At 42.0% G+C, this 17,363-nt stretch overlaps 1 protein-coding gene across 1 annotated transcript in view; it reads left to right on the top strand.

Moving 5' to 3' along the window:
- Positions 1-17,363, top strand: part of PRKCH (protein kinase C eta) — a 219,105-nt gene that overhangs the window by 151,039 nt on the left and 50,703 nt on the right. Inside the window, exon 10 of the mRNA XM_087448406.1 lies at positions 340-494. Coding sequence (XP_087304532.1) covers positions 340-494 — 155 coding nt within the window. The remainder of the gene's footprint in view (positions 1-339; positions 495-17,363) is intronic.

The raw sequence follows: 17,363 nt of genomic DNA, 5'->3' as shown, positions 1-17,363 counted from the left end.
CACTTTACTAATGCTGAATATCCAAAAACATTAAGCTCAAAGTTACATGGCACTTAAGGTGCAGAACTGAACTAGAACCAAAGGCTTCTGATGCCGTCTCTACTTTTTATTTACAGCAGAAATTCAAGGCTGTGTGGAGTTACTTAAAGGAGATCCAGATGTTATTCCCCTACCCCGCCATCCCAAGGATCTAATCCCACCTGACCCAACCCCTCCTGCTTTGCCCAGACCCCCCCATCATGATGTCTCATTGAGTACCTCCACTGGACAATCTCTCCTCCCCACGCCACAGTCCAAGGTGATATGATGCTGACTGAACTCTCTTGTGTTTGTGTCTAGGATCGTCTGTTTTTTGTGATGGAGTTTGTGAATGGGGGTGACTTGATGTTTCACATTCAGAAGTCTCGTCGTTTTGATGAAGCACGAGCTCGTTTCTATGCTGCAGAAATCATTTCGGCACTTATGTTCCTGCACGAGAAAGGAATCATCTATAGGTGAGTTTGGGCTGCTGGTAACCCCGGCCATAATTCATCCCCTGCCCATTCTTGGGGCTTAATCCATCCTTCCATTTGTCATGATACTCATCTGAAATCTTTTTGGAATTAAATTCACAAAAGTTTGAGTGTCTATTAGAATAAGTGAATAACGTGGTGATTAACATCGTGCGCAAACTACAACTTGCCCCCATGTGGTATTCGTAAAGTAGGCTTGAGAGGCTCAGAAGAGACTATTCATGAAATCAGCCAGGGTTTGCTAAGCGCCTGTTATAGCCAAACCCTGCAAGGTGCCAAACACATTGTTGCTCTCTTTTTTCTGTTTTAACATTGGAAGTGATCCATTCCGTTTTAGGAATGCATGCTAAACTAAGAGTGTGGATAACTGTTGCCTAAGTTGCTGTAATAAAAATCACAGTCAGATTGGGTGGCAGCTCACCATTCGGGGAGCTAAGAGGTAAACTGTCGATGAGCAGTGTCCCACTCGATGATGTTTATCATTTGCAGCCCCTCCCAAATATGATTTCATTCCATTTCATGACACACAATCTTTTGATCATAATATGCTGGACTTTAAATCAGCTTGAAATCTCAGAGCTCAAGGCATAGCAGTTGAAACTTGAGTCAGACACAAGATTGGGTAAGATTGGAAATGTAATAGTGTTAGATAGTGTTTATTCTTAAATTTGCCTTTTATCCCCTGTTGTCAATGTCCTCCTCCTCTTGAAATCACATTATAACTTAGCTGCCACGCATATCCTTTTTTGTCTCTTGAGATGCAATTGTTGCCTTCCTTTGAAAAAGTTCTCTCTTTTATATTAGAAGCATGAATGTCGAAGTAAAGAATTTCCTGATGGAAATTTGCTATTTATTAGCCTTGCTAAATGCTGTTCCTTTTGTGAGCTCATGACATCCTTATTAAAATGTAAAAGGACTTTAAAAACAGTGAATCTTCTTAAATACCCTGGGGGTCAAAATAGGAAGAGGGGAGTGAGACTAGTCAAGAATGCCGCAGGACTGGTCGAGGATGCCAGAAAGGGGGAACAAGGGAGGGTCACAGGCACCTTACAGGAGTGTCTTCTAGTTAATTCTGTGCAGAGCCCTGAAACCTTGACTAGATGTAGCGCTTTTGTCACGGCCTCAGCTGTGCGGTAGAGAAGGGGCACAGAGTGGGGAGCCAGGCTGGACACGCGGCCGCGGGTGTCGTCCACAGGAAGGTCGGCGGGAATCTCTGCTCCTTCCCGAGTCTGGAGCTGCCACAGCTGCTGTAGATGGCCGGTGCTTTGAGCTTCCTTGGCCAGGCTCTGCAGTTCTCCTGCAGTCCAGCACGGGGGTTTCTCTTGTCTCAGCGCTCTGCCCGGCGCGTGGTTGGCCGTGGTTGCCGATACAATCTCTGATGGGAGAGGGAGTTTGGGTCCTTCCTGGTGGTGGGATCAGACTCTGGGCCGTGAACACCACCTTCGTTCTCCTCCCCGTGGCTTATCCATCCATCTGTGCTCTGTTTGCCCCAGAGAGAGCCTCCCCCACATTTAATTTTGAAGAAGAATCACTTCCCTACTTGACAGGGACTTCTGTTGTAAATCAAAATAACAATATTAACAATGGCAACAAGAGCTACACTGTCACAGGCCCAGCACTCTACCTGTGTTTCTCCCTTATTCCTCCTAATGATATTATGATATAGCAGTAATATTATTTGTGTTATTTAGATGAATAACTGAGTCTTAGAAAGGCTTAGGAACCAGACTACTAACTGATAGTGAAGCCAGAATTCAAACTATGTGGTTAACCACTGGGCTACACTGTCTCCTCAGGAGAGCCTTACAGACTTGACTGCCACTAAAGAGTGGGCTTCTTCCCCTTCTGGTGATAGGGCGACTTTAATTCATGAAAATGAGGCAGAGTGGATGTCTTAGTCCTTTGGGGCTGCTATAACAAAATACCACAGACTGGGTAGCTTATAAACAAGAGAAATTTATTTCTCACAGCTCTGGAGACCAGAAGTCTGAGATCAAGGCGTCAGCAGATTCAGTGTCTGGTGAAGGCTGTCTTTTCCCCGTGTCTTCACATGGTGGAAGGGCTAGGGAGCTCTCTGGAGCCTGTTTTATAAGGACACTACTTCTGTTCATGAGGGTTCCTCGCTCATGATCTAAGTACCTTTCAAAGGCCCACCTCCTAATACCATCATCTTTGGGGGATGAATTTCAACACATGAATTTGGGGATGTCACGAATATTCAGACCATAGCAGTGGGGAAGAGCAGTGAAGTCTACAGCCACTTTCTTGAATGCTCAGAGGCTTTGCTGAAGCAGCACAGTACACAGATGCGAGGCAGCAAGCCTGATTTCCTGTGCAGGATGTGGCGGCCTCTGCGTCTCCTTGTTTCATTTGTCTTGAAACACGGAGGACGGACACTGTAACCTGATGTCGTTTCTGGTGAAGCAGTATCAGCCCACATCTTGAGAAGTTTTATTTCAGTTCTTGGTATCTGTGGTTCAATTCTGAGAATTTATTTTAATTTCCTCTTCTACTGGAATCCCATCTGTGGGCTCTAGCTGATTTGGTTGACTTTGAAGGGAACACATTTAATTAGGATATCTTCAAATGCTATTTTTTATCCTGTGGATTTATTTCACAGGATAATTTAATTCCATCCAGGGTACTGGCCTGAGAGCAGAATCTTAAGGATAAGCTTTTGAAAGCCAAGTCCTTGGAATTCACACACAGTAAAGGGCACATTTGGGCACCGAGAGTGTGAATTTAATCCAGAGACACAGTTAGAAACTTGGGAGCACCAGACAGCCTCATTTATCATACCCGTTCCACGATGGCCTTTATCGGAGCTGAAACGGCCTTCCTGGATGATGCCTCTGACCTGTCCAAATAGAGTTGTTGTTGATGTTTCCTTGTTTGGGAGATTTTTTCAGGAGTGGTGTTTATTTTCCAGCAAGTAACAAAATGATACCATGTGCACGTCATTGTCCAATAGGACTGTAGGAGGTAGTGCCATAGGCTCCCTCTGACATTATTTTCTTCTCTCTCTTAGCCAACTGTGCCTTATGTGAGAGGAGACAGGCCAGTTATATTTTTGTGCTTGTCTACTTGTGTTCTGATCCCGATTCTCAGATGTGTTTACTTGCATTTCATGGAGGAACAGAAGCCCAGTTTCCTGGAGATACAGCAAGAGAAAGGTCCCGCCCCTTTGCCTTTGGTTGGAAGGTCTGGAGCCTGCCATGGCCCAGAGACCGAGAGGGCTGGAAAGTTAGCAGTCAATGAGTCACTTTGCTAAGGGAAAAAAGACTATTCATTCTTTTGTCCTGGGCTTGTTGGCTGATTGGGAGCCCAGATAGTGCTCATGAATAATTTACACGGGCACTGACTTTTTTCCAGAGTCAAGCCCTACAGAAAAGTTAGGGAAACAAAGGGGACTGCATCCCGTTTACCTGCCTGCCAGCATTACCAGCGCCATTTTCTATCATGTTTCAGAAGCTGTATTAAAGGGGAATTCAGCCATCTTTGACATTTCAACCCCAAACTCCTAAAGCCAACCAGCACACATTGGATTTGCTGTTTTTGACAAAACGTGGAATGTGTCTAAAATATATTGATTGAGGAAGAATTTATAGAAGAGCACAGTTTTAACTTTGAATCTCCCTTACCGTGTTACACTTGAACACACAGCACATTTCAACACGTTCTTTTCAACTCATGAGTCTGACCACTTTGTGCCATATGCAGTTCTTGGCATGCTGGTTTCGTGGGTGCATGATAAGCAATATTTAGTCCTAAAGCTCCAAGTGCTCACTGTGGTAATTTGCTATCCCATTTTCCTGTTGTGGAACTGGCCCACAGAGGCTGATGGCCAGACCTGACATACTGTCTTGTACTCTTATACTTATGTAGCACAGTAACTTTTAAAGAAAATCACCTTTGATTGCTCTTCAAATTGAGAGAATAATCTCTACCTAATTTGGCTTTTTTTAAAATTCAGAATTTGGAAAGATTTGCAATATCCCTCTAGGATAAGATCTTTTAAGCTAGTTTCTGAACACAACTGTTACATCTGGGTGAATATACCAATCTCTAGTATCATCTGACTCTTGTTTCTCAAGGATATCTTAAGGGACCATCAGGTGCCTTGTTGACGCCAGATACTGTGTGATTTGAAGTTAGATGAGCGTAGCTTTCCTCAGAGAGCCCATGGTAAGGTCGCCTCTGTGAGCATTGCTTCCGTGTCTAAGAATTCACTAGTTGTAAGTTTCCAAATCAATTTGTGTGTTGGGTCAGTGATGAATATCACATCCTTGAGTCATTGCTCTCTGATATCTACCTCTTCCCCTCTTGAAAACTGTGGCAGCATCTGTCTGATTCCCATCTCCTGGGACCTTTCTTACTCCTAAGTATTTCTTATCAGCAGACTTGCAGAGTCCCCAAATGTCTTTCATTTGAGCCTAGAATTTTGGACTCTTATTGTTACCTTACCTACCTTGGAATTCAGTTCCATATTTATATTTATTCTACTCACTCTAGTGAGAAAAATCTTTTCAGATAAGGATGAAAGCCAAATTTAGGAGCTCTGTTTTCCCTTTGCCATCTGATAACATCATTCCTTCTGCTCCAAGAAGTAGGTCTCCTATTTCCTGATTTGCTTGCTGCAAAGACAGCTACCAATTGTCACTTATTCTCATATAGTTCTCATTTCTTCAGGATGTGCTAGCCATGGGATTCTCAATGTGTTAGTAACTTTCACATCAGATTTTGAGTGTGAGCCTTACCTAGGATTGTTACTGGAACTCTGATTTTTTAGTCATATTCCTGCCTCCTCTCTTCTTAGTTTGTCATACTTGCTTTGCCAAACGTTGGCCTCATTCAGTGCCCATTCTTCCACTGTCACCAGAAAGTGACTTCTATCCCTGACTTCTCAGATCCTTTTTCAAGGATGTGATGGAGAGCTCAGAGGCTTTCCAGCTTATTAGAATTGCTTGACATTTCCCCCAAATGAAACTCATTGGCCGCTTTTCTCCTCCCTCGCACAACCTTCGGAGATATTTAACAAATGTTTATTGAGCATCACCTCTCTGCCAAGGATATGGAAACGGTGATAAACAAAAACAAAAATATTCCCTTTGGAGAATATGGTCTAATGAGGGAGAAAGACATCAATCAAATGACCATACTGTAGAAAATCCCAGCTGTGACCAGTGCTGTGAAGAAGAGGAATGCACTGCAGTGAATGAGAACCTCTAGTAGCGTGATTAGATCTGGTCAGGGAAAGATGGAAGATTTTCCTAAGGAAGTGGCCCTTGAGCTTAGGTAAGTAGTGAAGAGGGAAGGAAAGAACGTTCAATACAGAAGGAACAGCAAATGCAGGTGCCCAGGACCAGGAGGGAGCATGCAAGTTCAAGGGCTTTTAAAGAAGCCTAGTGTGCTTGGAGTCTAAGAGGCATATCTTCCCACAATGGGCATTTCATTACCCTAGAGTGTTCGCAGTCAACTGATGACTTCAAGATTTTATTAGGCACTCCTTGTAAATAATTTATTTAAAAGTTAGGTAAGGCTGGTCGTGTTGCCAATCCCTGGGGGAACCATCCATTCACAGCGAGTTCCTTGTGTCCAGCTCTGTGTGTTTATATTCAACAATGGAATTATAAAATATTAGAGCCAGATGGGACCTCCAAGATTAGCTAGTGCCAAGTGCTCTTTCACAGATGAGGGAATTCAAGTCTGAAACATCCAAACAGTAAATTGCTTCTCAGAATGGATGTTTTCTTAGGATTGCTCACTTGTGATTTGTTTTCCAAGTCCAGAAAAAAAAAATCACTATTAGAAAATTTGGTTTCAATCTTCAATTTACTGTTGACATGAAGAGCTAATCAAGACATGTTGAGGCGTTCAATACTATTCACTGCAGTTCAATGAGGAAGTTTCAACTGAGCTCAGAACATATTTCCTGAGCTCCCACTTGTGTTAGGAGGTATAGATACAAAGTGAGTAGATGTGCTGCCTGCTCTCTGAGGTTCTTTCTGTGGGGTGGAAGAGATGGTCCATAAACAAGTAATGGCAGACGGGGTCCAGGAGTGGAGAATGCTCATGGTGTTATGGGAGCACAGAGAATGGCCACTTAGCCTAAGATGGAGGTTTAGGCAAACTTCCTGGAGGAGGTGACACCTGAGCTGAGTATGGAAAGTTAAAAACTGAACAAAGATAAGGTGGGTGTTTAGGTAGGTGGCAAGCTTGAGCAGAATCTGAGAAGTTTGCAAGTTCATGGTGAATGTGTGGGTGGAATGGGAAACTACAAGAATTTTGGTAGTACCAGAGACTAAAGGTTAAGTTATGGTAGAAGACAAGTCTAGAGGGGTTGGCAGAAATGAAGCTAATGAAAGGCTTACTGTTCTTGAGATGTTTGAAATCTGTGTCACTTAGGATTTGGTACCATTGCCTATCGCAAGAAATGTAAAATGACAGTGGCTTATACCAGATAGACTATGTTTCTTTGTCTCCCAGCTCTACCATGAAAGCTTTATAGAGTCATCTGGGACACAGATTTCTCTTTTCTGTTCTGCCATCTTCAAGGTGACCTCATGGTCTAATATGGTTGCTCTAGGAGTCATCTCTGTATTCTAGTTCCAGGCAGTGAGAAGGGTGGAAAGGGCACTTCTCCCAGCTGAGACAGCTCCCTTTTAGGAGGCTTCCTGAAATTCCACACAATACTTACAATGGAATTGGCCAGAACCTGGTCACATGGCCTACCTAGATGCAGTGAAAGCTAGAAAATTATTATATGGCCATGTTCCAGCTAAAAATCAGTGTTCTCTTATTAAGGAAGAAGGGGGAGAATAGCTATTTGATAGGAAACTGGCAGTGTCAGACATAAATTCCATGCCAGGGAGTTTGAGCTTTAGGTAGCAGATAAAGGAGAGTCTTTGAAGAATTTTCAGCAGGTTGCATGACATGAGTGGATTTATATTTTACATGTATTTGGGGAAGGGAGAGTGTAGACCCGTGCATGTGAGTGGCAAGGGGAGGTTCAAATTGTGTCTATCGCAGTGTTCCAGGTAAGAAGATAATGAGAACCTGAACTAAGGCAGTCAATGGTAGGGCTGAGAAGAAGGGCATAACTTTAAGAGATACTGGCAAGTAAAACAGTCTGCACTTAGTGACTGGGTAGATCGGGGTGGAGGGGTAGGGAAGGGAGGGGAAGAAACCTGAGGTCATTCCCAGGTGTTTAGCTAAAAGGTTCAATAGATGATGGTACCATTAGTTAGGAGAAATCATGAGCCCAGGAAGAGATTTAGGCAGAAGAGGAAGACAATGAGATTTAGAAACACAGGATGTCAGGTACCTGAGACACATACCAGTGGAGATGCTCATTGGGTAGGTGGATGTGAGTCGGAAGCCCAGTGAAAAGGCTGGGCTGGAACTAAATATTTGGAAGTCATCAGGACATAGCTGTTAGTTCAGATCAGGGGACTGGATGAGATTACCCACCAAGGACAGTGAGCCAAGGACAGAACCCTAGAGAACCAGGCCCATTAGAAATCTGCCTAAATTTGGCTCCAAGGTGTAAAAAAAAAAATTGATATACTGCATCATTTAGAGTAAGTGTCCCCAAAGTGCAATTCCATTTAAAATATAATGCTATGAAAAGATAGAAAAAGATCACTTATTTTAAGGTAAGTTTGAGAGGCAGCATATATTCTTTCAACTGAAACAATGTTGGGCATGGTTTTCACCAGACCTGGGTGCTAGAACCAACCCTGCTCCTTGCTGGTCCTGGGGATGTAAGCAGGTTGCTGAATGCTCTGAGCCTGTTTGCCCATCTGTACAAGGGGATACCAATGACACGCCTTCCCTGTAGGCTGTTGGTGAAGCTCAAATCAGATGGAAGTGAAAATGTGAAAACTCTTTGAAACATCCATGTCAATATAAGAGGTTATTCTTTGCATACATGCTATCAGCTGATTTGGGTTTTATTTATAGTATAGGCTTGAGATGAAATTATCCTCAAAATGCTTCCTCAGGAATAGGTACTTCTTCACAGAAATGGGAGTTTTACCTTGTAAAATCAACTCTCTGAAGACCAATCTTTTTATAATAAACTAAATCTGTGCTTTTCTTTCAAATCAAATCATTTTCTTTGCATTTTAGCAATGTCTTGAAATTGTGTGTAATTAATATGCTTTCCATAGATCCTTAAGATAGTTTTGTTAGGAAGCCCTGAGCTTGTGAGACAGATTCTAAAACGTGAAGACTATACTAGTGCATTTTGTTTAAATTTCAACTGTATCTCTAATGTTTGAGGAAGCAGTTGAACTTATTTTGAGTTTACTTTTTCCAGTATTGAAGGAAAATTTTGGTTGTTCATTTGAGGGGAGATTCAAGAACCCTTCAGACCATTAGTGGGGTAGATATCCTGGCGGCTTAGTCCCAATAATGGGGTTTCTCAAAGGACTCCAATTAATGGCAGAAAGAAATTTTAGCCCTGGAACATTTTGATTGTTTTTCTGGACCTCATTTGTTAAATCAGAACACTGATCCTGGCATACCTCATCAGTATGTGACCTTTGCGTCGACAAAGGCTGTGGTTATTTGGAACAAAGTGATAAATGTGGTAATGGATTTCACTGGCTAATGAAATCAGACCACCAGCTTTGCTCTTCTCCCCACCAAATTGACCAACCAACCTATTGCTTCATTATAATTGAACACAATCTTGGATTTATTTGCTAAGCAATAAAAATACAGTCAGTTGATCTTTAGGTTCCGGATGAACACCGCCATTTATAAAAAGTGATTCAGTGGTACAGCTCAACAAATGCTTATGAAATGCCTACTCGGTGCAAAACAACGCTGTGTGTCAGGCTGTCAGAGCGTAAAAGAAGAATAGAGAAAGGCCCTGCCCTCATGCCTGAGGTGTTTGTTCCTTTAACAAATACGTGTTGAGCACCTTCTGTGTGCCTGGTGCTGTTCTAAGCTCTAGGGTACACAGGAAATAAAGCAGGCAAACCCCCACCCGCAATGAGCTGCAATTCTCTCGTCAGCAGTCAGACAACCAAAAGTAGATACTCTGAATGTTGCGGTGATAAATGCCATGAAGAAAAAGCTGCATGCGGGGAAGATCAAGTTTGGGGAGAATGGTTTTACCGTTTTTCACAGAAGATTAAGAAAAGACATTTGAGCAGATGAGCAGAGACCTGAGGACGTGAGGAAGCAGGCTCCTTGTGAATATCCAGGGGAAGAGAATTCCAGGCAGAAGGAATGGCAAAGACCAAGGCTTTAGGGAGGAATGTGCTCTGGAGGTCAAGGAGTGGCGAAGAGAACAGTGGGCTGGAACTGGGTCCACCAGGGCAGAGTGGAGGGAGATGATCAAGCTCCCTCACCCTGATTCTGCGAGATAGAATAATAGCCACCCGTATTGGCATTTTGTTGTAAGGATAAACACCACTGTAAGGAGTTTTTATCTGTTTACTTTTAACTTCCGATGACATCTCTCCAAGGTGAGTGGTGTTCTCCGTATTTTGCCGATCAGGAAGCTTGAGGCTCTGGGACGTAAAAGAACTTGCTCAGGGTCACACAGTGTGTGGTGGAACTGGACAGTCCCACTTCAGCTTTGAATCCATGAAGATGCCGAGTTCCCTCAACCCGTAGGCCTTCGCACGTGCATTTCGCTTTGCCTGGAACCCTTGCCCCCTGGGCCAGGCTAACTCCTGCTAACCTGCGCAGTCTCAGCTTAGTTGTCACCACTTCTGGAAACTTTTCCTAGCCTCCCCTACTCCCAGCCTCAGTCTCAGTGAGGTGCCCATCCTCTCTGCCCCCATGGCATCCTCTAATCCCCTTCCCTTAGCACTTTCACTGGCCTGTGCCTCTCGCATTTGGCCCCCTCGTGAGGGCAGGGACCATGCCTAACCCGCTGTCCATCTGCAGCATTATACTGGTCCAAACCCGTGATTTGCTCAAAATTCAAAGGAGTGTTTTTTTATAAATGAAAACCTTTTGAGAATTTTTTCTGATCTACTGAAAAAAAGGTTTGAGCATCTATAACAGTATTTTTCAAATGGTAGTTTTTTTTTTTGCTTCTTTTTTTTTTTTAAATTTTTTGTTTATTGCAGTAACATTGGTTTATAACATTGTAAAAATTTCAGGTGTACATCATTGTACTTCTATTTCTGCATAGATTACATCATGTTCACCACCAAAATACTAATTACAACCCATCACCACACACATGTACCGAATTATCCCTTTCACCCTCCTCCCTCCCCCCTTCCCCTCTGGTAACCACCAATCCAATCTCTGTCCCTATGTGTTTGTTTGTTGTTGTTGTTATTATCTACTGCTTAATGAAGGAAATCATACGGTATTTGACCTTCTCCCTCTGACTCAAATGGTAGTTCTAATTCTTCAAGAATTTTTAAATTTCGGATGTTTATTTTGATGATAATAGTAATTATTCTTTCATCCACTATAAAGACACAATTTCTTCCTTGCGATTCTAGTTCTCAATGAAAGGTGTTTCATAGGAACAGACTTGTCAGTGTTTCTTCAAATGTTCTTTACGAAGGAGCCATACGGTACTCATGTTTGAGAAACAGTGGGGGTCTCTGCCTTGGTTCTTCTGCCTCATTTCTACCCTTGATGATTTAGGTTCGTAGCATTTGCGGCAAATTTAAGTTGTGTACTTTTTTTGCTTACGGTGATGCTAATCCCTCTCAGAATTACATAGATCTGTCGGCTACATTTAGAAGACTTCAACAATTATCTATTCCAATTTTTATGCCTTTCTGCTAAAAGAAAAGGTAATAACTTCTCCAAGATCATCTCCGTAAACTGGACATTGCTTTGTAAATTCGTAAATCCACCATGTATGTTTTGTACCTATGACTGTGGTAGAAAGCCTGCTGATTTCGCTTTTCTACAGTTATGTGTAAGTTATTGAATAACATGAACACCCTGAAGTTATTAAGGGGCTGTACCTTCAAACTAGGCTGTACAAAAATATTTTTCTTCATAAAAATGAATATATACAGTCTTCCTGGGGTATATGTTCATTAGTGAAAGTAATGATTTTCGTTTGTGTTTTTTATTTTTAAAATAAAATTTATTCTTGCTTTTCTAATTACAAAAATAACACATAGTAACAGTTGAAAATTTAAAATATAAAAAGTAAAAATTAAATAACCTTTAGTTCTACCACTGAAAGATAATCATTTTTCTTTCCGTGTGTTTCCTTAAAGTTTTTTTTTTTTTTTGAGGAAGATCAGCCCTGAGCTAACATCCATGCTAATCCTCCTCTTTTTGCTGAGGAAGACTGGCTCTGAGCTAACATCTATTGCCAATCCTCCTCCTTTTTTTTTCCCCAAAGCCCCAGTAGATAGTTGTATGTCATAGCTGCACATCCTTCTAGTTGCTGTACGTGGGACGCAGCCTCAGCATGGCCGGACAAGCGGTGCGTCAGTGCGCGCCTGGGATCCGAACCCGGGCTGCCAGTAGCGGAACGTGCACACTTAACCGCTAAGCCACAGGGCCGGCCCCCTCCTTAAAGTTTTTAAATGTATTTACTTAAAAAAAAGAAGCAGAGGCCGGCCCGGTGGCCTAGTGGTTAAGTTCTTGTGCTCCGCTTCGGCAGCCTGGGGTTCGCAGGTTCACATCCTGGGTGCAGACCTATGCACTGCTCATCAAGCCATGTGTGGCAGCGTCCCATATATAAAATAGAGGAGATGGGCACAGATGTTAGCTCAGGGCTAATCTTCCTCAGCAAAAAGAGGAGGACTGAGAAACAGTGGGGGTCTCTGCCGTGGTTCTTCTCAGATGTTAGCTCAGAGCCAATCTTCCTCACAAAAAGAAAATAAAAAAGAAAAGAAACAAAATTGAGGTCATACTATATATACCTTTTTTAATCTGATTTTTTTTTTTACTAGTATGTCAAAACCATTTTCCCCTATAATGAAAGTCATTTATATTCTCTTTTAAACCTAGCATTAAGTGATGCAGAGTGGTCTATCATATGGATCTACTTAATTTAGAGTACGTTTAAGTTGATTTACTATTATTAGTAATGATGTATTTATATCCTGTACACGCCTAGTTGGATCAGTCTTTGACTCTTTCCCTAGAACAGATTCCTGAAGGTATTACTCCTGAGTCAAAAGGCAAGCAAATTGTTACAAATTTTTTTCCCCCGGGGTTGGAGGGAGTTAGGTTCCGGTTTTGCCTTGCCTCTTCCCAGCTGTGGAATTTTCAGCAAGTTACTTAACCCCTTTAAGCCTCAGTTTCTTCATTGATAAAATGGAGACCCTAGAAATGCACACTCGAGGGTGGTTGTTAGAATTATATAGGGATGCACATGAAAAGCCTGTAGCCCAGAGCCTGGTATGTAATACATGCTCAGTAATGTTCGCTTTTTGAATGTTCTTTGGAAAAATGCATCAAAGCGCGTGTTCTAATGATGGGTATTGGTGTCATCTTTCCAGTTCACTTCCCCCCATAGATCTTAAGTACATAATTTGATACATTTTGACAAGTGTACACAACTATGTAATCAACACTCCAAATAATATATAGAACATTTCTATCATCCTAGAAAGTTTCCTGGTGCTCCTTCCAGTTAAACCTTAGCCAACCCCATAGGCAACCAGTTCTGATTCTATACAGATATTATCAGATGTGAATATTAGGATCCTGAAAGTAAAATCACTTCTCAGTAACATCCTTGTGAGTTTAAGAGGATGGGGTTCTTTAAGGTGACTGCATGAGTGCAATGGTGGTCATGGTCAGAAGAAACTCCCCAAAAGAAGACTCCATTCTCTCAGTCAAGTTTACTCTCTGTAGGGAAAATAGTTCTAGGAGGCTAAACATCAGCACATCAACAATGGTGTCTGAGGTAATGCAGGTGGTTTTTATTTTATTTTTAATGTTTGTAGTGCTTTTCGAATGTTCTATATTGAACATTTAGATAATCTGCTGCTGTACCAGTTAAATTCTGTCAAGGCTGTAATCACTGCTTGTCTGTGAATCCCAGTTCTGTAGATGTCCCAAAGTCACTGTCTTAGTCTGCTTGGGCTGCCATAACAAATATCATAAACTGGGTAACTTAAACAACAGAAATTTATTTTTCATAGTTCTGGAGGCTGGGAAGTCCAAGATCAGGGTACTGGCCAATTTGGTTTACAGTGAGGGATCTCGTCCTGGCCTGCAGACAGCTGCCTTCTTGTTGTATCCTCACATGGTGGGAAAGAGAAAGGAAGCAAGCTCTTTAGTGTCTCTTCTTATAAAGGGCACTAATCCCATCATGAGGGCCCCACCCTCATGACCTTATCTAACTCTAATTATTTCCTCCAAACTCCATCTACAAATACCATCACTCTGGGGGTTCAGGGCTTCAACATATCAATTTGGGGGAGATGCAACCATTCAGTCCATAACAGTCATTCAGTCATACATGCATTCAGATTTTTAATGTTTTCTGTTACATTAAGCACGGTGTGTTGCAACTACTTGGCTTGATAGTGCAAAATCTACCTGGAAACAATTTCAGCCCAGAGGAGAATAGCACCTGCTGGAGTTAAACACACAGTGGACTGACACTAGAGAACGACCGAGGATTAGATGAAGGCATTAGCATTCTTTTGGCTCATTGAGCCATGTATGGTAGTCTTGGAGCTGTGTTTTCAGGTGTGTTGAGACCAAATCCTTTTCCTGCATTCCAGTACTTAAGCCTGGCAGGAGAAATAGCTGAGCAGAACACAGTGTTATAGTTTGCTTTTTGATAGATAGTCGGAAGCATGTGCCTGAAGGTGGAATTTTTTCCATCTTGCAAATGTCAAATTTTACTTATCAGTAAACTTCCTAAGAAGAAATGTAAATTGGTCAAGAGCCCTGTTACCATTTGGCAAAAATGCTCATACATTGATGAATTTCTGGGTTCAGCTGCAAAGAGGAGTGAGTAAAACCTGACAAACTGCCCCACACCCTGGAGATTGGCATCATTGAGGGATCTGGTTCCAGAGGTGTGTGCATGGGGCACACAATGGGAAGGTGGCAGTTTGACTGTGTGGCCTTTCATTTCTCCTTCCTCTCTTGACACTGCTCCTCCAACCTCCAGAATTACCCATCCAATCTTGCTCTTTCCTATATAAAATCACTGTTCTACATCATTCTTGATACTTGCATCAAACTTACCTGTCCTACGTTCCACTGACAAAATTCTAGAGTCTCAGGATTGGAAGGGAGTTCAAAGTTATATACCCTGGGCCGGCTCCGTGGCTTAGCGGTTAAGTGCGCGCGCTCCGCTGCTGGCGGCCTGGGTTCGGATCCCGGGCGCGCACCGACGCACCACTTCTCCGGCCATGCTGAGGCCGCGTCCCACATACAGCAACTAGAGGGATGTGCCACTGTGACATACAACTATCTACTCGGGCTTTGGGGAAAAAAAAAAAAAAGGAGGAGGATTGGCAATAGATGTTAGCTCAGAGCCGGTCTTCCTCAGCAAAAAGAGGAGGATTGGCATGGATGTTAGCTCAAGGCTGATCTTCCTCACAAAAACAAAAAAATTAAAAATTAAAAAAATTAAAAAAAAAAAAAAGTTATATACCCTTCTCTTTCAAAGCAAGAAAATCAAACAACCTGCTGAGAAGTCATTTTTTCTATACTTAACACCTCCAAACGAAGGGAAACTTGTTTCCTCCACTTTTTGGCATCTGTGACTATTAGAAATTTCACTTTTATATTGACTCAAACAGTGTCTCCCACTATCTGCTCTTCACTGGTTCTGGACCACCTGTAGAGAGTAGAGTGAAAAACCACAAATATTCTACAAGAAAGCCTTTTAGATATTTGAAGGCAATCTGGATCTTCCAATCTAGTTTACCTGTCAAAGAAGGAACTACTATTAGCATGATATTGTTCATTCTGACTGTCTTTTTGCAATCACTAATTTCTGAGCAATCATAAGTCATGCATGTAATTTTTCATTCTAGATTCTTGAATGAATATCCAGTTGACTTGTTACGTTCTTCTTCTCTTGTAAAATCAGAAGTACCTTAACTAGTAATTGGTTAGCTGAACTAATAGCAAATCATGGTGTTAGTAGCTCATGTTACCTCTCCCAGGTAAGACTTGGGCTTGAATTGAATTTTGTCAATGCTGAATATAAGGTAGCAAGCACAGTGGGAAGTTAGTTGTTGGTGTGATCTCAGAATAGGGCGATCAAAGTTTCCTTTTGTGTGGGTCTCAGAGGAATTTAGTTCCTGCCTACATTTGTAAGTATAGCTTCAGCCTCTGTGTGCACATGAAAACAGAGAAAGCAGTTGTGAACCCCAGGACCAGGGATCTCTGTCCACACTTTACTCTGAAAAGGTGGCTGCTTCTCACTCAGTCAGTCAGTGCCTTGCCCTCGGGTGAACTGCCAAAGATGAGGCCAGGTTGAGCACAAGTGTGGGAATGGGGGAGACAAAGACTTGAACACCTTGAGTTAGAGATACCTGTGGAACTCCTAGTCAAATGATCCACTTCAAAGTTGTAAATACCAGGCCAACCTTTAAGACGGTGGCCATAGACTCTAGGTTGATTGCATGGCAGCAGTGTGAAAATAAGACAGTATTGACTTACAGTCAAGAGCCAGGCTTTGGAGTCAAACTTGGATTTGAAACTTACCTCCACAATGACCAGCTCTGTGATACTGGATAAACTCTTTAATTTCTCTAAGTCCCAGTTTCCTGATCTACAACGTGCAGATAACAGTACTACCTGTCCTATGGGATTATCATGCAAGTTCAATTCATGTGACTTGTTTATCCCAGTGCCTGGTCTCAGTTAATGCTCCACACACATTATCAGTTACAAAGAAGAAAAGTGATCCAGGGAAGAAATTTGAACAGGGGAGGTGGATAGATTCAATAAGGAAATGGTTGAATAAATTATGGTATACCAGTCCTGTGGAATATTACGCATCTCGTAAAAGAAAGGGTGAGTTAGATGTACGTTTATTGACCTGGGTGGTTTGTCTCTGATAGACAAATAAGTGAAAAAAAGAAGTTAAAGAGTAGTATGTATGCTCATTTTAGTCCCATTTTTTGTAAAAAAAAAAAAAAAACAATAGTAAAAGCCATCTGTGCATAGATATGTACATGAAAAAAGTTGTAGAAGAGCAGAAAGAGAACAGTTTGGAATGGGGTGGACAGGGGATAATTTCTCATTATCTTCATATAATATCACTGATTGTGGTGAGAATGTGTTACTTTTGTGATTTTTGAGAACAAATTTTTGAAAAGAAGTAAGCAAGAGGAGTGGGGGGTTGGGCAGAGGAAGAGGAGAAATCGGTCAGTCAGGTGTGAGAGGGAATTGTCAGACAGGGCAGAGATGTTATCCGGGAGTGCAGAATGGAAAGCCGAGAGACTCACGCTCTTCTCTCGTTTATCATGGCCGTGTGATGGCTTGGCACCTGGAGCTGTGCTTTTCTTACTCATTTTCACTTGCTATCCCTCAGTTTCTGGCACAAGGCATAGCAATATTTCTTATTTCTTCACTTCATTTCTGTTTTATTTCTAGCATGAGCCAACGCTTTTCTAGGGGAATCCATTGGGGGAGAGAAGTGATATGAAGAGGGGTATAAACAGGGTATTGTTTATTGACTAAAGAGAAATGTCAATGTAATTTAATTAGATAAGTTCATGCATACACAGGATCAAGAGAAATGTTTAGCTATTCTGAAAAGATTACAGTGAAAGCTAAACCCAGCCTCCCAATTCCTCTTTCTCAAGGCAACCAGTTACCCATTTCTCATATGTCCTTTCAGAAGTGGTTTATACATACACAAACCCTGTGTCTGAATGTGTTTCCTATTGAAAAACAAATGCTGCTATAGGATACACT

The sequence above is a fragment of the Ceratotherium simum genome, chromosome 24, assembly GCF_057802395.1.
Source record: "Ceratotherium simum simum isolate JZ-2026a chromosome 24, ASM5780239v1, whole genome shotgun sequence".
In the NCBI taxonomy this organism is placed as follows: Eukaryota; Metazoa; Chordata; class Mammalia; order Perissodactyla; family Rhinocerotidae; genus Ceratotherium; species Ceratotherium simum.
Note: the sequence above shows the minus strand (reverse complement) of the source record. Positions and strands in the feature narration are given on the sequence as shown.